Source organism: Onychostoma macrolepis, chromosome 15 (assembly GCF_012432095.1).
Source record: "Onychostoma macrolepis isolate SWU-2019 chromosome 15, ASM1243209v1, whole genome shotgun sequence".
Taxonomy (NCBI): Eukaryota; Metazoa; Chordata; class Actinopteri; order Cypriniformes; family Cyprinidae; genus Onychostoma; species Onychostoma macrolepis.
In genome coordinates, this window is record NC_081169.1 from 15,904,715 (window position 1) to 15,926,754 (window position 22,040).

The window sequence follows — 22,040 nt, forward strand, 5'->3', positions numbered from 1 at the left end:
AAAGTCAAAGCTATAGAGTTTGACAAGGAGCCACCTTTCATCAACACTTTTAGTTTTATTTTGTTGTTATTGCACAGCAAATTTCAGTCACAATTTGTTAGTTCAAACATTTTTTCAATCAAACATTAAGGCAAAAGATAGGGTAAGATTGCAGAAGCATCTAAAGCCTTGTCTTGATTACCTTACTTTGTTACTTTGTCTAGAGCACCATTTCACACTCAAACGTTGCTTAAAGAGTTTAACCATATACAAAACCGCATGACACATTAATTTACGATAACAAATTCTCCCTGAATACATATACATAGGAAATGGCTTTTAATTGCAAAACTTGTCATCATGCAACAAGGAGCAGTTTTCAAGTACTTATCTGAAGTATAGTGAATATTGATCTTTCCCTCAAACAATCAAATAAAACTGATTTATCACAGTGTTTTCTCAAAATGACCTAATCAGTATATGGATATATGAGTAGATGGAAATCCCTTTAAAATCTAACTGGGTAATATTAAGGCTCTCTGGATTGAAATATGGCAACACATTTTCCCGAATCCCTTTAGCTTCTATGATAGTTACATTATTTAATACCGGTCCCTGTTCCCGTATCACTGCTCTTTTCCAGTAAGCGCAGCATTTGCCTCACGACACTCTCCACTCGTCGGAAGTGCATCTTTTTCCAGAAACTCTGGTGCTGTTTGCGACCCCATTCCAGATCTTTCAGGAAGACCAGCAGTTGCTCGCGTACACGGCCTCTGTCCCAGGAAAGAGAATTTTTTCCAATAACGCTCAGAATGGGATGCCAGTCCTCTGAGATGTCTGAACCCTCCGTTACAGATGCCAAGACCTTCACCCGCCGGCCCTCCTTGACCCGAGGACCACCACGCACGTACAGCGACTGCTTGCCCACATCGGTAAGCTGGTTCAGGTACAGGCTGAGAGGAAGTATGAGCATAAAACATCTATTAACATACAAAAAATTTACATGGAATCTGGTGGATTTATAAGAAAGACACATATGATTGAACTATGCAAATGTATTGTTGTACTCACTGTACTGTGTGGATGCTGGGATGTTCGCGACAGGCATCGACCAGCGTGAGAGCTGCACTGTCTCCGATGTTGTTGTAGGCCACATTCAGCTCCTTTAACACATTGTGCTGGCCCAGTCTCTCGGCCAGCAGCTGTGCCGATTGGTCCCCGAGGCCTGTGTGCATCAGGCACAGCCGCTGCAGAGAGTGGTTACCAGACAGAGCTTCCAGTAGATGGCTGATGCCGGTGTCCGTCAAGTAGTTGTCACATAACCTGTGATCAGAGCAACAGGAAATTCACACAAAATTTTTCTGAATATCATCACAGTGGTTCTTGAGACCAGGGATGAAACTAAAAAAAAATTTTTCTGGATTAAACTGTTATGTAATAGTAACTTCTTTCTTTTTCTCACAAAATGTTTCTTAGCCTATTACTGTATGGGTCAACACAGTTGAATACTAAAATAATGTGCCAAATTATTTATCATAAATATTGCAAATTTAGCATTTATTTCAAAGAATGAATGGAAAAACAAGTGAAATTTTAAATTTTCTAAAAAAATAAAAAATAAATAAAGAACAAAGCTGAAATGAAATGAAAAACGGACAAACGAAGGATGAAAAACTAAACAAAAATGATAAATAGCTTAGCAACTAACTGAAATAAGTTTATATTTGAAGCACTATAATAAACTGGAAATAAAAACGAAAACTCAAAAACTAAAACTGAAATAAAAATTAATGAAACATAAATAGTATATTTACAATATTTAAAAAAAATAATAAAAATGACAAAAACACATAAATTACAAAAAATTCTAATAAAACTGAAAATATAAAAAAATTAAACTGAAATAAAAATGGATTCAACATTAACAGTATATTTGCAATATTTAAAATGACCAAAAACTGAAAATAAAAACTGAAAATACCAAAAACCTAATTCAAAACTTTAATAAAAACTAATGGTATATAAATAATACTAAAATAAATACACTAATAAATATATACATTTTGGGGCATGCTTTGTCCTGTGTCTCAAGAATCAGTGAAGAGATGCAATGTCACTTACAAATACATTACATAGATTGAGTTATCCAGCTCTTGTTATTGGTATACAAACAGAAATGGCTTTTTTTGGCAGTTCAAATATAACCTACCTCCTCAACCATGAATATATCACAGTAATAATGAGCTATTGAAAGTAGGCTTACTGTATTGACTTAATAGTACAGTTGGGCTCAAGCAGGAGATCTCGCAGTAGAATGCAGGACTCTGGATCCAGGCTGTTAAACTGGAGACTATAAACATACAGTGATCAAACACACACACACACACGTGCCATTAGTTTGTCGATTTCCCAGACAGAAAATCAATAACTAATGAGGCAATTGGGATTAGAAGTAATTATTACCAACTGCATTCTGCAAGCAAAGCAACCTGAAGGCAAGGTCCATTAAGACCACAATATCAAGACCAACCAGTCCTCAGTTGCTATCACTTTCACTCAATAACATGCAACACATTACAAACCTTTTTGCGTTATTCATAAAACGTGAGGTCAGTGTATTAGAGGGCACTTCAACTAGCTTCTTTCGAGGATCAGAATTAAAAATAATTGAAAATTAATATAAAAGATATGTTCGAAAGTGTTCAAAAAAATTGGGGTCTGTAAAACGTTTCTTATCATCACCTTTTTTAAAACACAGAAAAAGTGCATGTCTTACTTGAGGTTGCTAGTGTGATGGAAGGCTGGCCAGAGAATCTGCAGTAACTCTGGAGTGATGTGGCAGGAGGAGAGGTTGAGCTCGTTCAGGTGGAAGCTTGAGCTTGTGCAGTTCAGAACCATGCTCAGCACGAAGCACTTGTGTGGCGTCATGCGCACAGTCGACAAGTTGATGGTCTTGATGGACTGGAGGACTTCAGCTGTGAGTCGAGGGTTCTGGAATTCATACAGCAGGACCAGGAGGTCCATGAGCTCCTCAGGAGGCTGCTTCTTCTGGCTCTCCTTGATCAGGTGTTTCCTCAGCGCACGGGTGATCTGAGAAACCGTGTGACTCTTGATGCTGCATCCAAGCTGTTCTAACAGCCTCCGGTTCCCGTAATGAAGAAGTCCACCCATGAAGATAGGGTAGAGTTCAAACGCTCTTGTGTAGGTTTCCTCCTGTGGCTGTGGACCATGCACTCCTAGGAGGCTTTGTTCCACCTGGTCCAAAACATCTTCATTGAAGCTGTCCTCCGAACGAAACATTTCCGCTGCCATGGTGTTTGCGATACGCCCTTTGCTGTGGCTGCTGACTCGCTCGAAGAGTTTTGGGAACAACTTAAGCAAGTTGAAAACAGCAAAGATTCGGAAAGGTATGATTTTGGAGAGGATGCTCAGGAGGCTTGTGATGTCCTCACTGGCTTGTCCCAAAGCCTCAGAAACCTCCTTAGTCAACTTCTCCAGGACGCTTTTGTTCTCACCAAGAACGACGTAAAGAGCAGCTAGATATTCCTGCATGGCGGGAACAGCAAACACATAGTGTCTTCCACCAGATTCCGCATCCATACCATGATCATCGCGAGGAACCAGAAAGAAGTCAAGCACATCTGTGCGAAACACCGCCAGTTGCTGGAGCTCTTCATCCGTTTTTGTTTTGCCACCAACCCACTGCTCTAGTTCTTCAGCGGAGAACGACGTCCGCTTGTTGGTGATGCCATCAAAAGCTAGTTTACCAACGGTACGGACCACGTAGAGCATTAATGAGTTCTGTTGCTCTTGTGAAGAGACGTTTCCATCCACAGTTATCACTTCTCCTCCAAAGTTGAGCCTCATGAAGCTGGTGTAGATGCCAGTGAGGGTTCGAATTGGTGACTTTGTATCAGTAAAATGCAGTAAATGAAGAGTGGCGCATGTGAGCCAGCAGTAAGATGGTAGGAAGCAGGCGGTTGCTAACTGACTCTCCCGCTGTAGATTTAGGTAGAGCATCTCTATGAGCATCTCGGCTGCCTTGCCCGGCTTGCCTTCATTCTGTTGCAAGAGCCTGCTGGTGAAGTAGGCTCTCTGCCGATCAGGATCACTGAAGCCACAGATTTGTACATAACGATTTATGTATTTTTTAGGAACTCTGTCCACAGCAGATAGTCTGGTTGTAACCAAAATGCTGGCCTGTAAGAAAAGCAACAGGTCGTAGCAGCTATTAATTACAATAAACATTAATCTAAAGGTGGGAGCCAATGAAAAGTTTGGTTTCATATGGTTTTGAAAGACTTTTTACTAGGGGTGTCAACGTTAACGCGTTAATGCATGTGATTAATCTAAAAAGTTTAACGCGTTAATATTTTTTTAACGCAAATTAATCGTTTGATAAGGTTTGACCCCAACTTCTTCCCGTCATCGCAGCGTGGAAGGTTATCTATCATTGTGTAATAAGGGTACAGCGAACCAGTGTTGCCAGGGCAGCGGCACAAGGAGAGGCGGTTGTAACATCACAACAACGTGAGTTTCAGCAGAGCATACATGTTAAGGCTTTTACACAGCAGAAATAAACATGACAACAGCCACTATAGATTATATAAGATAATAAACACGATTACGATAGGATATTTGCATGTGATTTTCTTGAGTTGAATGTGTACATCTAAAATGCTAATTTGTGCAGCGATATAAAAGACTATAAATAGCACATTTTAACAATAGTAAACGACCAAATTCCACATGTGATCGTAAAAGGAAGTTATTACAAACACTCAATGGTTGTTTGAAGTGAGTTCTGAGTAAAAGTGTACTATTAATCTCATAAATTGTCTTGAAGCATGATGCTAATATTAGCTCTAATGCAGCTGCAGAACAGGTCCAATTCTTCTCCATAATGCATTTTGTCATAATACTTCACGCAAGGTCACAAGAAAATGTTTTGTTGTATTTATTTAGAAATACTTTTGATAATAGTTGGGTAAATGTATACTGGGATTGAAGCGATGTGGCTTGGTAAACGTTTTATTGCCGGTATAAAGGCTGATAATGGCTGAATAAAAACAAAAGAATAATGATAAAAGAATAATAAGGATTATGTCTCATACCTGGAGAAAGTGTGAAAGTTTCTGTTTCCTTAAACTAGTTTGTCATGCATTTCTTTATTTCAACACATTTACAGGTAAATCCTAGTATTTTAAATTTGCGATTAATCATTATTAATCACAAATTTTTTAATCGACTGACAGCACTACTTTTTACCATTTTTAAGTGTAGTTGACTTTAAAATGTAATGTAGTGTAACCAAGTATAAAGCAATTAATTCATATATTATTTAATAATAATAAAATTATTTTAAATATACTGTATGTGTGCACATCTTAATCATTATTTTCCAAAGAGTTTTAAAATAGTTTTAAGATATATCAAAAAAGTAATATCATGAATGAATTCATAAATATGAAAAAAACCTGCTTTGCCATAAAAGTCTCAAATGATCTAATATTATAACAGACTTACTGACCCAGACACACATGATCTTTATGATATTTCTTTTTATGTTTTTTATTTTCTATGCTGGTAGCACCACATGACTTTGAACTGTCTGACAAAGTTTTTTTCAAATATCATTCATTTTAACAGAAAAATTACTTCACTACTAATAAAATTATAATAAGATTTTATTTTCAAGAATTTATGTCTTCTGATGAGCCTTTTTCTTCATTATGATAACAATTTGAAATAATTTAGATTCAGAAATAAAAAAAAATTAAAAACTGCAAAAATATAAAAATACATATAATAGTACTACTAATTCTAAAAATTATAATAAATTATTATTATTGTTATTATTTTTTTAAACATAAAAAATAATGTCGCATTTGAAGAATGTAATTCTTCGTAATGGCTTTTTCTTCGTTATTATAAAAATAACTAAATTAAATTAAATTCACAAATGTAAATAAATCTGTGCATCACAGACCAGGTGTATTCAAGTTACTGTATTTATGAAGTGCATTTTATTGTATTTTTAATAAATTAATAGATCTGGACAAAAATGAGTGTCATGTGATTAACCAAGGAACTGCAATTTATGTCACAAAACCACCACCAATTTAATCTGGAACATGGCATCATTCAACATGCCAGGTCACAGAGTGAAAAACCTCAGAGTAAACAGCCGAGCCTCATACCTCAGGAAGCAGGTATTTCCTCAGTAGATTAACAACAACAGCTCCCGATGGGAGAGCCTCATTGGGATCGCTGCATAACTCTGTGGAGCCGATGCGAAAATCCAGCTTCATCTTCTCCATTCCATTGAAGATGAAGAGGACATCCTTAGCCTTTTCATAATCTCCACTAAAATAAGGTGTCTTGCGAAGGTGCATGTATTTCCTGCCCACGAGGTCTCGAAGGGATGTTGGCTTGGATAAATGGGAAAGATCCTCACAGGAGAAAGGCAACACAAGTTTAAACTGAGAGAAAACAGATCCAGCACACCAATCCAGCACTAGTTTACGGACGACAGTACTTTTCCCTGTACCGACAGCCCCATATAGCAAAACATTTAGTCCTCGTGCCTTATTTGCATTATTGTTAGCATCAAAGAGCTGCTCAACTGTGAGAGAGGGATGTGTGGATATGCTTGTCTTTCCCTTGAAGGGACTAAGACCTCTGTCCTCATCTGGATGATGCTCTAGGATGAGTGGCTGCACATGCATAGTTTCGGGAGAAAAGTAGCCACCGAATTGCCTCTCCTCTTGAGGAAGATGACTGAACCATAACGTCAACTTCTGTTTGTGGATCTCAATGGGATCTGTGGGTTAATTATAATACAAGCATGAAATATATTGCTATTTTATGAGCTGAATGGGCACTTAATCTTCTAAATCACTAACACAGAGCAATATACCATCTAAATGTAAATGATTAATGAATAAACTCACCTGTGACGGGTTCGTAGGTACAAAAGAACCTAGGATTGAATCCAGAGATGGAATAGCACATAGATGTTCTCAATTCTCTCCATGTATTTCTAGAAGAGCTTGTTGTCTTGCTGAAGAGAAAAAACACAAGAAATATCCAAACATATTCAGTGAAAACGCATAGATGCATGCTGTATCAGGAAATGCTGGATTTCTAAGTATTATACTTACGCTGGAAATGAAAAGTGATGCCGATTTATGCTACTACAGATGCCATCTGATCGGAGGCTTAAGTTAAAGGCTGAAATAAACAATTATTTATTTAATTATACAGGTAAAAAAACTCATTTTCAGTTATTTTTTTCAGAAATTATTTAGCAAGGACTAAAAGAAAATGATCAAAGAATCAGTTTCTATAGAAATATTAAGCTGCCCAACTGTCTTCAACCTTGCTAATAATAAGAAACGTTTCTTAAGCACCAAATCAGCATATTAAAATGATTTCTTAAAGATCATGTAAAACTGAAGACAGGAGTAATGACTGCTTTGTCATCACAGGAATAAATTACATTTTAAAATATATTACAAAAGGAAACATATATTATATATTGTACATATATTATTTTTTTAAACCTAACATTTGATAAACGGATATTTTAAATGTTTTAAAAATATCAAACACCTACTTTTCTTAAGAGCCCTGGTGTGAAGTTTGCAACAGATGTCTCTTGGTGACCCTTGGCATCTCCATATTAACACTTCTGTTCCCGATGGCCTCCCAAATCGCCACATTTTGACTTTAAAATAACTCCTAAAGGATGTTATGTTTTGTCATAGTTACTTAAAAGGTTAAACAGGTCTAAAAAAAATTGTGTAGAACAAGTGAACAAGTAAACAGTCAACAGTCTACAGTCAACACAGTAATGTAAATGTACCTGACAAAATCAAGCCAAACCTTGTAAGGTCCCTCCTTTGGCTTTGTGTTTCAATGACACATGATGCCTACACGGTTACGTGATACACATATTTGTTTAACAACACACCCAAAATGTTAATTTTGGTAATGTCCATTATCTAAAGAAACCGCATGATGCATCAATAAGTGTGACCAATGTGGCATTTAAAATACCTCGTCTTCCAGACAGGTGATAGATATATATCAACGACTGTGATGATGACTATGAGCATGAAGGTGTGACCTATCACCACACCCGTAACTAACCAACACTGGAAAGTGGAAACTCATTTTCATTAAAGCTGCAGTCCGTAACTTTTTTTGGTAAAAAATGATCCGAAATCAATATTTGAATAAGTACTAACCAGCCAGTGTTCAAAACTATCGCCTTACTTTAGCCCGATTCACAACAGTTAGTACAACAGTTTTCTAATTTGAGTGGTACGGGTAGGTTTTCGTCTGTAAACATAAAGAAGTTGTCCCGGCTACTAGGCTATCGCATGTGAGGATCCTGCAGGTGGAGGATCGTTTATAGCCTTTTCTCACAGCAGCTAATAATTAAATGTATCATTTTGATGGTGGATTGTAATCCAGAAAGGATTATGTGTTTATGAAACACATGTGAATTAAATTATATTACATTCCAGTTTTAAATGTGCTTTTGATTACAGATAGCCTGGGATTACACAAGATTTTTATTTTAAAGACAACCAGTTCGAAGGGAGCATAGTTTGCTTTTTGGGTTAAAAGAATTTCTTAATATGAAATTCGAATGGTATGACAATTAGAGATTAGACTGTACATAAATTGAAATCTACACGTTAATACACACTATACTCATAGTCACGCAATGCTCATGTTGTTAACATTAATAATTTGAGAATAAAGTATAACAATAATAATCATTTGCAAGGTTTGATGTGATATGAGCAAATCCATCCTTAGATTAAATCACCATTGGTAGCGCGATCTATTGTAATGCTTTTTTCCTCAGTTGGTCAGAACAAACGTGGCAGACTTTGTTACTTACTTGTTCAGATGACAATATCTGGTGAAAATTTTTATTTGGGTCATATATACCAAGACATAGGCTAGAATCTGTGATTGTTAATAATCCACACTGGTGCAGTGACTGCCACGCATACTCCTCAAAACATTAGATTCATCCAGGCTTAAGCCTTGCCACAGCACAACCAACGCAGTAAAAATAATTCCGCAAGTAACTGCAATTCCAGGTTTTCAAACAGAGATGGCGACAAAGAGGCAAAACTTGCGGACTGCAGCTTTAAGTAATTTACATATTAACATTAACATAATTCATCCAGCGACCAGTTTAGACCAGTGGCTGTCAAAAATATGAAGTCAGTTGAATGTTGTACATCTTTATTTTTAGTGTTTTTAAAGCATTTTAATTAAAATGATATTAATATAACTAAATTTAAATAAGTTTAAGATTTATTGGGGCCCCTTTTTAAAGTCACAACTTAAAGAAAAGTGATAGCATTAAGTGCTATTAACACAACTGTAGCCCTTTGTATATTACAAAGTATTGCTTTTCCACGAACTGTATACAATCACTACGTCAACCATTGAGTAGTATGGCTACCACTCACTAAAAAGAATACAGTAAGTTCAACCCATTACAAGAATATCATTTGTTTTTATTTTGTTTTGTTTTTCATTTTGACTGCTTGTTTTTCATTTATAGCTCTGCCTCGCAGTTTATTTGTCTATAAAAACTGCCATCTCCACATGCAATGTTAAGGTCAAACTGTTTGTCTGTAAATGTAAACAGTATCCGTGGTGGCATGCCTGTCATACATAGGCTACTCAATCGTAAACAAAAGATCCAGTATAGTTCGATTCTGGAATTCGATGCAAACTCAAATCTTATTTGGTGTCAGAAGGGTCAAGACGTTTCATTTCAATATTTATAAGCCACCGTTAGTTGACATGATGAATCAGAGCGACATAGCGACTACTTTTATTCACATGAGAAACCAGACGTAATGATTAAGATGCTGGTAATTACTGTAGATCTTTACCTAATCTAGAGGCTCTATATACGGTGAATTCTTCATTGATTTTCCCAAGTCTCTGCCAGCGTTCTGACTTTCGGATCACAGCCGAGGAAAGCGTCCATTGTACGGCAGGACGATGAGAGCGTACCGCTCTGTCTTCCTGCTAAGTCAGTCGTAGTACCGCCCACATACACAAATTTCAACTTTCAACTTTGCTCTTCATTTTTACGACGCTGTAGCGAAAGTCAAATGACTAAATAAAAGACATAAAATAGATATAGTGAAGCCACATATGCTGATTTAGCATTATGATGTATTTGCATAGCGACTTGAAGTTATCCTACCAGCAGCTTTAAATCCACAAAAGACAAGCTTTCCTCAGGATACTGCTTGGGTTTTAAATCTGACACTGCCACCAATTAATGTATTCAGAATGCAAAATCATACTGCCTTTCACAATTTTATAGGCCCATCCAAGCATTAATTTATTTACACAATGATAAAAGCTGTTTGGACAACCCTGATCAAATTGACACACCTACAGTTTTCAGTATCAAGTCCAACAAGTTCTATATATGGACCTGTATAGGGGTTCCTTGAAGATGGTGAAATGCTTCAACCACTGTAAGCTCTTTTTAGCTCCAAGGGATTCTGAGTAATTCAAAATAATTATTAGAAAGACTCTTCCCTGAAGCTTACAGGTGGGGCTGCTTTAGTTTCTTTTGCACATGCTATTCTTCAGGTTAATTTCAGTGAATCAGAGTTAGTCAACTCAATGTAAAAAAAAAAAAAAAACACATTTCGTCTGAAAGGCACTGTCAAATGGCTTTGTTATTATTTATTGTAAGGGATAAAATAAATTATAATAAAGCATTTATTATTCCTCTGTGTCCTCATATGGGCCACTATGAATAATACACTCAGTAAGATTCTTTTGAAATTGCAACAGCACTTCTGATGGATTTCATAATTTTATTTCTAAACACACTAGGTACATTTGGCAGTATGACATGTTTACACAATACATTGCTGATATACATAGTATGAAAGTTTGTTGGTCTAAAAAAATTATAACTTTGTTTTAATACATAAATTTTAGCACCAGATAAATACAAGTCAAAATACTAAATAATCATAAAAGAGAGAAAACTGATCAAATCTACTATACAAAAAGACTGATACAATGGTTTAATAGAAACGCAGGCACTATGTGAACCTTCACAGTCTTCTGGTTTGAATTAAAACCCTTTTCGGACTTGTGCAATGATATGTAAACATCCTCATCTCAGGCTAAACATGTTCATGATGTGCTTTGTGAAACTGGAAATGCAAAAACTTCATTCTAATTAGCTCTGAGTAAAAAAAAAAAAAATCAAGCAATGTTAGTGGAAGCTTAAAGCCAGAGTTAAACGAGTATGAGAACTGCCATAATGAATAGAGAAAGATCAGTAAATTATCATTTGCATATTTAAATTTGGTATGACATCTTGAATTTGGATATAGCAGCCTTGCATAACACCAAATTTTTTCCAACACCTGGTACGGCATCAGTTTAACACTGAAAAACAAAATATTCACTCAATTTCTTTTAAAGCCAATTCTGTAGACAATGACATTTAATTAATTTATTCAAAATGAAATATAAAAACCAGAACACGAAAATTATCAGCAAATAAATCTGATCTTCCTGAGCAGATAATGACACCTTTGGAAATGATAGTGTATACGTGTAGCCTGAAAACAGGCCACAAGAGCTGCAGACCATTCAAGGCCATGACTTGAATATTATCGTTCTGACTTTATTTTGTACCGAAGAACCAAGTAAGTGGCGAGTCGCAGAATGAGGAAGAAAATCCCCAATACGATGAAGTCCATGTAAAGCTTGGCATCTTCTACATCTAATAACTGCAGTACTTCTTCAGGTCTTTGGAACTTGCAAACCCTCCCTGGACATTCCAGCGCAGTTCGGTTCATCCCATAAATGGACAAAATCACCCCCTCAAACCCATACCTGTCAGAAACACAATCAAACAAACATGAAATGTGGTATTTGTCTAGTAAAAGTATTAAAGGTCCCATGGCATGAAAATTTCACTTTATGAGGTTTTTTAACATTAATATGAGTTGCCCTAGCCTGCCTATGGTCCACCAGTGGCTAGAAATGGTGATCGGTGTAAACCGAGCCCTGGGTATCCTGCTTCGCCTTTGAGAAAATGAAAGCTCAGATGGCCCAATCTGGAATCTTCCCTTTATGCCGTCATACGGGGAAAGGTTACCTCCCCTTTCTCTGCTTTGCCCGGCCATGAGAAAATGAGCTACTACTGTGCGAGGCGAGCGCGATATTTTTTTTTCCTCGAGAGACATCATGGCTTGCAAACGAGCGAAGCACGGCAGTTGCTCAGTGTTTGGATGTACAAATGAACACCAAAGTATTTTTTTAGTTCCTTCATCCGAGCCTATGGCTAGCATTAGCTACATGATAATAACTGTAACAGCATACATAAACAAACCAACTAAAGTACCGTATCCAGACATAATATTTTAAACGAACCATTCGGAGATGTCCTGCTGTAGCCGCTGAGTTGCAACTTCTTCATCCGGTGCTTCTCCATCCGGATCAGATTTTGGGTCAAACTGAAAAGCTTGAAGGACTGTGTGTCTATGAGCCATTGCGATACATCCACTGTCAACATTAGCGCATGGTACCGTGGCCGCAAGCTGGTTAAGGCCACACACCCACCCTCCACCTTGCCCCGCCTCTCTCCTCCTCATTAGCATTTAAAGCTACAGACACAGAAATGGCACGTCCTAAGGAAAGCTCATTGTGGGACTGGCTCGTAGTGGCTGAAATTCTGCACCAAGGCTGAATTTCGGGAAAGAGACTTCAGATACAGTACTAGGGACCACTTAGGCCTATATAAAAGCATCCAAAAAGCAGCATGTCATGGGACCTTTAAAGATATAAACAGCATACCGGACATAGGACACGTAGGAACTCCATTGTAGGTATTCTGGAATGGTGTCAAAGTTGACGAAGAACCCTGAGAATAGTAGCACCGGAATGGCTGTAACCGGACCAACAAAAGTGGCCACCTGCGAAGAAAGATTTTACATTATTGTCGTAAATGTTTTAGTCGCAGTCTGGAGCTCTTCTAATAGCTGTAACATGTACCTGAAGGGATGTGGAGGCAGCACCGACTAGAAGTCCAAGAGACTGGGCTACTAAAGCTGTACAGATCGACAAAGCCAAAAACAGCAAGTAGCGGCTTGCCTCTGGAGGCTGTTCAGTCATCCAGTACACAATACTGCAGTACATGATGGGACAAAGGACCTGAGGAAGAGTGGACAAAGACTGGATATCAAATATAGGAATTATAGAAGTCCTTGGTTTTCTTTGTCTTAGATCCATTATATTAAACCTTCAACGTTGTCCAAATATGCTCAGCACATATCATGCATAAAATGGAGTCAGTAAGGCTTAGGCAGCCAGGCACCCACCTGGAATGGAATGTCAGCCATTGTCTTAGCCAGATAGTAAGCCTTCAAGCTATACCAGTAGTTTAGATGTTCCCTCAGAAACACAGCCATCTCTAGCGGAACTGAAAGAGGACAGAGAATCTATGACTCTAACCACTTTCACTTCCGCTGAATGAAAGTAGGACATGACCTTAGACAAAAATTGTGTTATATGTGTTGACAGTAAAACTGTGACATGACTGTTGCATTCATGCCTCTTTACTAACGTACAGGTAAGAACTGTAGGCATCAGTGCTCCAAACATGAGAAAGAGCATTGAGAAGAAGAGGAAACCAGTGTTGTTGAAGACTTTGCTGGCGTCATTGCCAATATTGAGGTACAGCAGGCCTATCAGCACTCCAATGGAGATGTGTGACATTAGCCGCAGATGTGTCAAAACCTAGTGCAAAAAACATATTTCAAATGCCATATTAAACTAATCTGCAGAAGTAAAATTCAGTAGCTATAATTTAAAATTGAATTAAGATCTAAAATGCCAAGGATGCCCCCAAATACGATGATCCCCTTCCTAAAATATAAATGCAAAAATTAATTTTCATGTTTTAAGACCTGTTTATACTAGGTGAGAAAAACACTATGATACAATGAAAACACCAAGTGGCAAAAAAAATTATATTACAATTATATAATTATATAAATTATTCATAATTAAGACTATATATACACACATATATATAAATTATATTTCAAATAATTTCTGTTATGTTTAAAAAAACAGCATTCATCTGGAATAGAAATATTCTATTTTAAAGTAAAAGTCTTTACTGTCACTTTTGAACAATTAAATGTGGCAAAAATTATATCAAATGATTAACAATTAAATTATTAAGAAGGAATACATATATAAAGCTGAATAATTGAATTATTTATTGCCATTTTTACTTTCTTTTCTTTTCTTTTTTTTCCAGCAAATAAAAATATTTGGTCATTTTCAGTGTTATTTTGGACACAAAACTTAATTATGAAAGTTTAGGGCTGAGATACCAGATATCAACTAAATGTGTACCTGGTCTCTGCATATTGTAATAAATGTTCTCTTGAAGAGAATGCAGAACTGAGTCAGAGAGCTTGTTGCAAAAGTATGGCTCTCAACATGCCCTGAATCCTGTAAAAGCAAGTGTAGGAAAGCAAAATGAGTCATTAGAAAAATTAAATAAATATAAAAGATTATGTTAAAGCATGAACCATCTGCCCCAGACAGCCTTTATTATTTAAAGCAGGTGTCAGAGACACCACATGTACTCTTGTGCCAAGTACAGGCTTGTAAGTATCTTTTATATAATCATGTCTTTGGCAGTCAACTTTCATCAAAGCAATTAAGAAGACAGTTATATCATATCAGTATATTTTGAGCTGAAAGAGACTTATGAACACAATGCATCAGTTCGTTTAGCAGACATCCTGACCACAATTTGTGCAAGTAAGCATAACTGATGTTATCCACAGGCAGATTCTGAAGCTTGCATCACTCACTTTGACACATTTTGCAGTGCATGGGGTTACGGTGGTTTTGTCGATACAGTTTCGCTTTTGCTCCAATGCACACATGCCACCCTGAACAGCCTCAAACAACACTGGGTTCAAGTCCCCGTACTCTCCTGACGCTACTTCAATGACTAAACACAAAACAGAGGGAAAATGTATGACGCATGATATTCTGGTTCCAAATACGTACAGACAGTTTTTTCATCAAAATCACCCCCTCCCCAGGATAGAAAATGTTTAAAAGAACAGCATTTATTTGAAATGGAAATCTTTTGCATTAAAATAAAACTTACTGAAATCTGCAGGATTGTGGTATGTGGGACAGTGAAGACCCAATCCTCTCAAATAAGGGATGAGGTATGGGACACTTCCTTTGTATATGCACTGGCCTTGGCTTAAAATATACAGCTGTGAAGGAGACCCGAAATATGATGAGTGGCATAATCTGAAGATTTCCAAAAAGATTTGCACATGCACATACCTTATCAAACATCTCAAATAGTTTGGCACTGGGCTGATGAATAGTGCAAATGATAGTTCGCCCTCCTTGTGCCAGAGACTTCATCAATGACACTACCTGGAAACAAGATGCGCTATCCAAACCACTGAAATCAAAATCAAGACAAAAATATACAGAATCTGTTAATGCTACAAACATCTAAATAATGCTGATTTATTTGTTCCACAATACGATGCCATCATTACCTGGTGGGCTCATCAAAAAACATGACTGGGGGGTTGTTTACTAGCTCAAGGGCGATAGCCAACCGCTTACACTGGCCTCCAGAGAGACACACAGTTCGAGTGTGGACACACTCATGCAGTCCCAGGGCTGTCAGAATTTCTTTTATCTGCATGTCAACATAAACACACAGAAAAGAGGTGAAATTTCAGAGGGAAACATTTGGGGCAAGTTTGAATGAGACGATGAGCTTTACCTACCAGCTCTTTTTTCACCTCTGCGTCCTCATTGAGCTTCAGGTTGGCTGATACCTAGAAGACATTTAGTTGAGTTCTGTGTGTTCCTTGTTAGAAATGACTTTTTTTTTTCTGCAGGTGAATGTAAGCATTTGGAAGTGATTGTTATGTTGGGCATTAGCACCAAACCTGCAGTAGGGGGCAGTATCCTTTACTACACCATTCACCCTACAGACTCACCGTCATTGCTTCTTGAACAGTCAAGTGGGGCAGCAATTTGTCCTCTTGCATAATGTAACAGGACATTTTACGAAAGGTTCTGAGGTCTCGGAGCTTTCCATTTACCAGGATCTCTCCAGTCATTCCTGTTTCCCTGTAACACACAAGACGGCCAGCAGTGTTGGGAAGGTTACCCTGTTTAAAATGTAATAACTATTTCAATTACTTTTATGAAGTAATGATTACATTTGATTACTTTTCTACATTTCTAATGTTTTCAACTGTTAATCATTTTGAAACAGGCAGGGTTTAACCTTACAGTAGGACTCGACACTGGTTACTCATCACTGGAATTAAGATTATAATCATTTAATTTTAAAGCGCAGCACCCACAAAATCAGACTTTAGTGCCTCTTCTTACTTTGAGACCATTCTGAGGTTAAATACAGATTTAAAAGCATTACAAGAAATAGTTTAATAGCTATGATAACTGATTACAGTTACATTTATTTTGTAATTAAATTACGTAATGCCGTTACATGTAACTAGTTACTCCCCAACACTGACAACCAGCAATGGATAGGTATGGAAGCTTTCAAGATTTAATGTATTTATTAGCAATTTTTTGAAATTCACAATAAAGCTGACCAATAATACAAACAATTGGAATGAAAAAAAAGCATGCTTTCTCGCTATTTTTGTTCAGATCACTCTTGCACCTACTGTATCCTCACCTGTATCCCGCCAGGATGTTCATCAAAGTGGATTTTCCAGCCCCAGAGGGGCCCATAATGCCAATGAGTTCCCGACTGCAAAACTTCCCCGACAGACACTTGAGTAAGGCCTTATAACCTGGAAGAAAAAAAAAATATGCTTGGCATCATACGGTTCTCCTTTGGAACAAACGGTCCACTTGCAGTTAATCCCTTCAAATAAGAAGTATGGTTTAATCCGTGAACCTCATGACTGTACTACATATTTCTCCAAAGCTAAGAAATGTGAGAAAGCGAGCGATAAAGGTGATGAAAGAATTAGGCTCCAAAACCTTTAAGTACAGTGGCTAATTAAACCATTCTGGACAAGTCTGCACATTGACCTTTCTATGAGTCCACCACGATGGCTTTCACCCACCGCATAAGACCGAAAGATCTCATTATGACATTTTTACGAGTCACTGATATAGTATTTAAAAAAAAAAAAAAAGTCTGACTTACAGTATTTCAAAGCAAGGCACCCTAATTATCAGCATATTAGCCCAAAAGCTCTGTTCTCACAGTCAGATCACAGGAAAGCCCTCTCCTTTACCCTTTGACTTTATTCCCATACATGTCCACTGAATGTTTAGAAATCATTTAACGACTGCCATTTTATCATTATTGGTTACTTTTCCTTTAGGCCACAATGGAAAGGTACAGTGGAAACATAGGAAGTGCGAATTACATTTATCACTTTTACATTCGCATTTATCATATTTACAATTATTTTCCATTCTGTATCTGATCATCATCGTGCATAAGTCAGCATAAAAAGGCACAAGAATTAGGATGATGTCAGAAGCCAATTTCGAATTGAAACTTTTTTCTCCCCAGATGTGATCTAATCTAATTTAAACTACTTGTAGTGATGGCACTGCAAAAATAAAAGTCCTGTTGCCATTTGAAGGCTGTAAAAGAGTGGAATCTTCCACACTGATTTGCTTTCACCGATAAATCATAAGAGTAAAGAACCATCTGCTATCTTCAGGCCAGACAGAGCATGACTAGACTGTGCATGAGTCAGCTTCATTAGATAAAAACAGAAGTGATCAGTATGAGATACCAGCATTCATGACGCTACCTGCAAATCAATAGATCTAAAGGTCTGATAGGAAAGCAAAAAGGCCTCCATTAGTCTTGGTACTCGTTCTAATGTGATTTTAATCTCCTTTGTATGCTAAGCTGCTAAATTAAAATTGCTTACTGTATTCTGCTTTGTACATGAACATAAGTTGCTATGCATCTAGCCAAGACCTGTTTAATTTCCTATTTGACTTATATAGCCAAAAGATATGTAATAATAGTCTAATATTACACACACAGTAACCATCATTTAGGCTCCATTTTATTTCTAAGATTGGATTTCTCTGCTTTTCTGTTAATTTGTGAACAATTATTCACAGAGGACCTCTGAGTTGTCCGTTTTCTCTATTTTTATCTTTCTCCTTCATTCTGTCTTGTTTCCTGCTCCACTTTGTCTCTCCCTTGAGTTTTGACAGATGCATTATTGATAAACCATTTGTCTCTTTTCTTTAACCCCTTAACTGTCACTCACAGTTTTGAACAGAGACATTATAGTGCACTATCCAAACTTAAATTTTATAATTCATGAATGAAAATATTTTGTAACATGATTTTAATGTACCATTTCCATGGTAATGCAATGTCTGATTTTAAAATGGGTTTCAAAGGATGAATTTTGAGATTTTAAGTTTTCTACTGATAAATAATTTCTTCTGATTTCTAATTCGTGATAGAGAAAAAGGCAACTAAGAAGACTTTCTGTGACAAAGGTCAGAACTCCTGTTATGATGTAGATTTATTTCAGGTGCACTCTTGTCATAAATTAATCTATTACTTTTCCTACATAATTTTTTAACAGAAAAAGTGGTAAAATACCTATTTAGGATTCTTAGACCTTTCCAACGATATATAGTTTGTCATGATTAGATTAGGATTTAATTGTAAAATAGTGAAGTAAACGTAGGCGTCCCACAGGGTGGACGGTGACAGTTAAGAGGTTAAAGTTTTTTGCAAAAACTTTCACACAATTATATTTTTATAAAAATGGTTTTAAATTGCCTCATAACCAACAATAATCTATTTTTAGCTATTTTGTATAATATATAAAATTTATCTCAAATATATATTTGTGCATTATTAATTAATTTATGCATTTTATAAATAACTTTTTATAAATATAAAATTGAATTATTTTTCTTTTCTTTTCTTTTTTTTGACACTTCTGATGATGGTGTCTTATGATTATGAAAATGTCTTATAAAGACTCCATCCTTAAGGTCTGTTTCAAATTAATGAGGTGAAAACTACAAGTCATGCACTATTTAGGACCGATGACTTAAATGAGTTTGACAGATTATTTATGATTACCTTGATCAAAATGTGTAAAATATGATCTCCTGACCTTGTTTCTTCCAGCACGGCCCTTCTCTGATGGTGTAGGACAGGTCTCTGAACTCCAGGTCCACAGTAGTGCGTTTGGGCAGGTGAGAGAAGCGCTGTGCCTCTGTGATGTGGTTCTCTACCTTTTTCAGATGGGTTAGCAGTGGAGCTTCCTGTGGCTGTGTTCCTCCATTACACAGGCTGTCCTCCATAGTGATACTTACTGACCCAAGATCAGATGCCTTCACTGCCATTCCAAAGGTCTAAAGAGTGCAAAAATCATTCAGTGCTGTGACCATATCGGTCAAAAATTGTTGTTTTTTTTAATGTTATTCAAACATGTCTCTTATTCTCCCCAAGGCTGCATTTATTTGATCAGAAATACAGTAAAAAAATAAAAAATATTGCGAAATATTATTACAGTATACAATATCTGTTTTCTATTTTAACGTATTTTAAAATAATTTATTCCTGTGACGAAAAGTTGAATTTTTAGCAGCCATTACTGCAATGTTCTGTATAAAAATGTATCAAAAGAAAAGTACAGAACACCCTGATCCATGATAAACTACATAGTTACATTTTTACATCTATCATCACTGTCTACTATTAAAGAAATGCTAAGAGTCATCATATTGTACATCACTATTCAAAATGAGAATTCTCCAATGGGATCGTCTTCCTATACTTTCCCCTTGAAATGCAAACCCCTTTACACTGTCTGCTCTTTCAGGATTGGCCCCTACTCTGTCAAATTGATCTGTTTTAGAATTTGGAGCTCTTCTAAAAGGCTGGGATTTGGTTTCCTCCGAGAGACTGCATTATGCTGACACATTGAATTGACTAGCTAGATGTAAGTCCCTGGAGTTTGGAGCCAAAAGGAAGAGCGAAATCAGAGAATGTGAGTAGCCAGGTCAGAGACAGACATCGCTGGCTCAGTCCCACAGAGAACACTAGCTAGGAGGGGATCGCTCCAGTGTTCACATGACAATTAGTGGATTGTGCCGTGTGGAGACAGCCTGTACAATGGAAATCTTGTTGGAATGTATTATAACCAATGAAACATAATCAGAATTTTTCATAGACATGTGTAGAACAAATTATCACCACTCCTCTGATTTTTTTGCCCACTGTTTGGTGAAATATTGTGCATGTTAATATACAAAAGTGTTACATAACACACATCCACAAACATGTGACATACAGTTTGTATCATAAAACGAGGATTGTTGAAATGGTATATGTATTCAATAATTTTGTGAACATTAACCCTTTAAATGGTAAATATATGAGAAAAGTAAGTGAGAAGGCTTAATTTCTGGAAAGAAAAAAAAATTATAAAAGATATATGAAATTGTATTAAAGAAAAGCAAAGAAACATGAAATTGTATTATATGAGCCCTAAAGTATTAGAAAACAGTAATGTATTATTTTGTGCCTGCCCTTTTAAGGGTTAATAACCCCAAATAGGCCAATATAAAGAATCAAGACTTTGCTTTGTGGTCTTTATGCTGTTTGTAGGCTAATCCACAAGAATCAGTAGTTTTATCTCTCTTAATACCATGCACATATATTTACAGACCACATACATATTTAAAAATATAAATATATTATATGATTTTACACTATTACTTAATAAAGAAAACCTAGTTAAGGTTATCAAAACTTCTTAAGATATAGTATAATAATATGGCATGGCACAGTATAGCATAGTGTAGCCTAGTAATATGATTAAAATATATATTTATATATATAAAATGTATTTTTAGACGCTATGCTGTTGTAAATCAGTCACAGATGATAAGACAGCTATTGTTAAATTATGCTACTGCTTGACAACGAACTGCAAAGGCTGGAAACCAAATTCTTGAAATCACTTACCCAGGCTCACACTCAAGGGGAAATATTTCGTTTAAGTGCTGAAATGTAGGCCACTTTTCTCTTTACAGTAAGTAACAGAAACAGGTCCTGCGCCGCTGGTAATCCTGTACAGAACTGAATGAAAACTGAGTCCTGAAGGAGAGTTTGGTGGCGAGTGTGACGCAAAACCTGGGATGGACGGAACAGAAGACAGACCACCAATGATGCCCCAAGAGCCAAAGAAGACCTGCACGCTCAGCTCGCGGTCACGTGGAAACCAAAACAAACCAAAAAATATATTATTTATCTACTTATCTTTTGATATTTGTTGCATGATAGTGTTACTTTATTTATTTAGTTTAGTATTTATTAAATATTTAAATTATGTTTTACATATTTTAAAAAATCAGTACAAAAATGTGAGTGCCGCACAAATATGTAGCCTACGTTTTTTTAAATGCATGTTTGTTTATTAAAGCAGGCATGCGATTATAGACGTCTGTGGACAGTGTGTTATGTAATTTCCTGTGAAAATGAGTGGACTTGATGGATGGCAACATGCCACAACTGGTTGCCAGAAGAAGCCGCGCGCTAATAAAACAAGTTCACCCTCAGAACAAGAACACATCTGGACGAGTCTAAGCTTGACATCTGAGAGTCCTTCACTGTCTAAATGCCACCTGGTACCTGGAATTTGGATATATATGAAACATCAATCTTGAAAAGTATGCATCTATAATAAATAAATTTGACAAAAAATCTTTTTTTTTTTATGTTAGGCTAAGTGTTCAGAGCAGGGTTGCCAGGTCCAAGAAAAAAACAAATATATCTCATAACTGTTGTTATAAAATTGAAAGCTAGCCCAAATTTCCCCCATCCAATCACAGTTTGCAGCTGCCTTATTTCCATAATGTACCTTAAAATATGCATTTTTATATTCTTTATTCATGTATTGGTGTGCATAATGATTTAATCT

General features: G+C 36.5%; 2 protein-coding genes across 3 annotated transcripts; both read right to left on the reverse strand.

Moving 5' to 3' along the window:
- Positions 1-31: 31 nt before the first annotated feature.
- nlrx1 (NLR family member X1) lies at positions 32-10,120 on the reverse strand. 2 transcript variants are annotated; one of them, XM_058745436.1, is made up of 9 exons: positions 9,912-10,117; positions 7,598-7,722; positions 7,143-7,212; positions 6,933-7,042; positions 6,180-6,802; positions 2,756-4,179; positions 2,243-2,329; positions 1,051-1,302; positions 32-932 (listed from the first exon to the last, which is right to left on the reverse strand). In XM_058745436.1, the coding sequence occupies exons 2-9, from the start codon at positions 7,701-7,703 to the stop codon at positions 578-580; spliced, it is 3,027 nt and encodes a 1,008-aa protein (XP_058601419.1). In that variant the 5' UTR covers positions 7,704-7,722; positions 9,912-10,117; the 3' UTR covers positions 32-577. The 2 variants fall into 2 exon arrangements, with proteins under 2 accessions (XP_058601419.1, XP_058601420.1); XM_058745437.1 differs by lacking the exon at positions 2,243-2,329 and having other exon boundaries at positions 9,912-10,120.
- Positions 10,121-10,852: 732 nt separating this feature from the next.
- abcg4b (ATP-binding cassette, sub-family G (WHITE), member 4b) lies at positions 10,853-21,263 on the reverse strand. The gene is made up of 15 exons (XM_058745643.1): positions 21,086-21,263; positions 19,227-19,467; positions 16,781-16,898; positions 16,068-16,200; positions 15,852-15,902; positions 15,615-15,760; positions 15,391-15,514; positions 15,203-15,317; positions 14,898-15,040; positions 14,431-14,529; positions 13,635-13,803; positions 13,386-13,486; positions 13,060-13,218; positions 12,862-12,980; positions 10,853-11,898 (listed from the first exon to the last, which is right to left on the reverse strand). The coding sequence occupies exons 2-15, from the start codon at positions 19,456-19,458 to the stop codon at positions 11,673-11,675; spliced, it is 1,935 nt and encodes a 644-aa protein (XP_058601626.1). The 5' UTR covers positions 19,459-19,467; positions 21,086-21,263; the 3' UTR covers positions 10,853-11,672.
- Positions 21,264-22,040: the final 777 nt, after the last annotated feature.

What these genes read in the sequence shown, in the direction of transcription:
- nlrx1 (XM_058745436.1), bottom strand. Translation starts at nt 7,703, where the DNA reads ATGTGGCGATTTGGGAGGCCATCGGGAACAGAAGTGTTAATATGGAGA. An exon ending in TACCTACGAACCCGTCACAG is followed by an intron (nt 6,803 to 6,932) that starts GTGAGTTTATTC and finishes ATTAACCCACAG; the next exon opens with ATCCCATTGAGATCCACAAA. An exon ending in CATCACACTAGCAACCTCAA is followed by an intron (nt 2,330 to 2,755) that starts GTAAGACATGCA and finishes GTATGTTTATAG; the next exon opens with TCTCCAGTTTAACAGCCTGG.
- abcg4b (XM_058745643.1), bottom strand. Translation starts at nt 19,458, where the DNA reads ATGGCAGTGAAGGCATCTGATCTTGGGTCAGTAAGTATCACTATGGAG. An exon ending in GCCGTGCTGGAAGAAACAAG is followed by an intron (nt 16,899 to 19,226) that starts GTCAGGAGATCA and finishes TTTTTCTTCCAG; the next exon opens with GTTATAAGGCCTTACTCAAG. An exon ending in AACATCCTGGCGGGATACAG is followed by an intron (nt 16,201 to 16,780) that starts GTGAGGATACAG and finishes TGTGTGTTACAG; the next exon opens with GGAAACAGGAATGACTGGAG.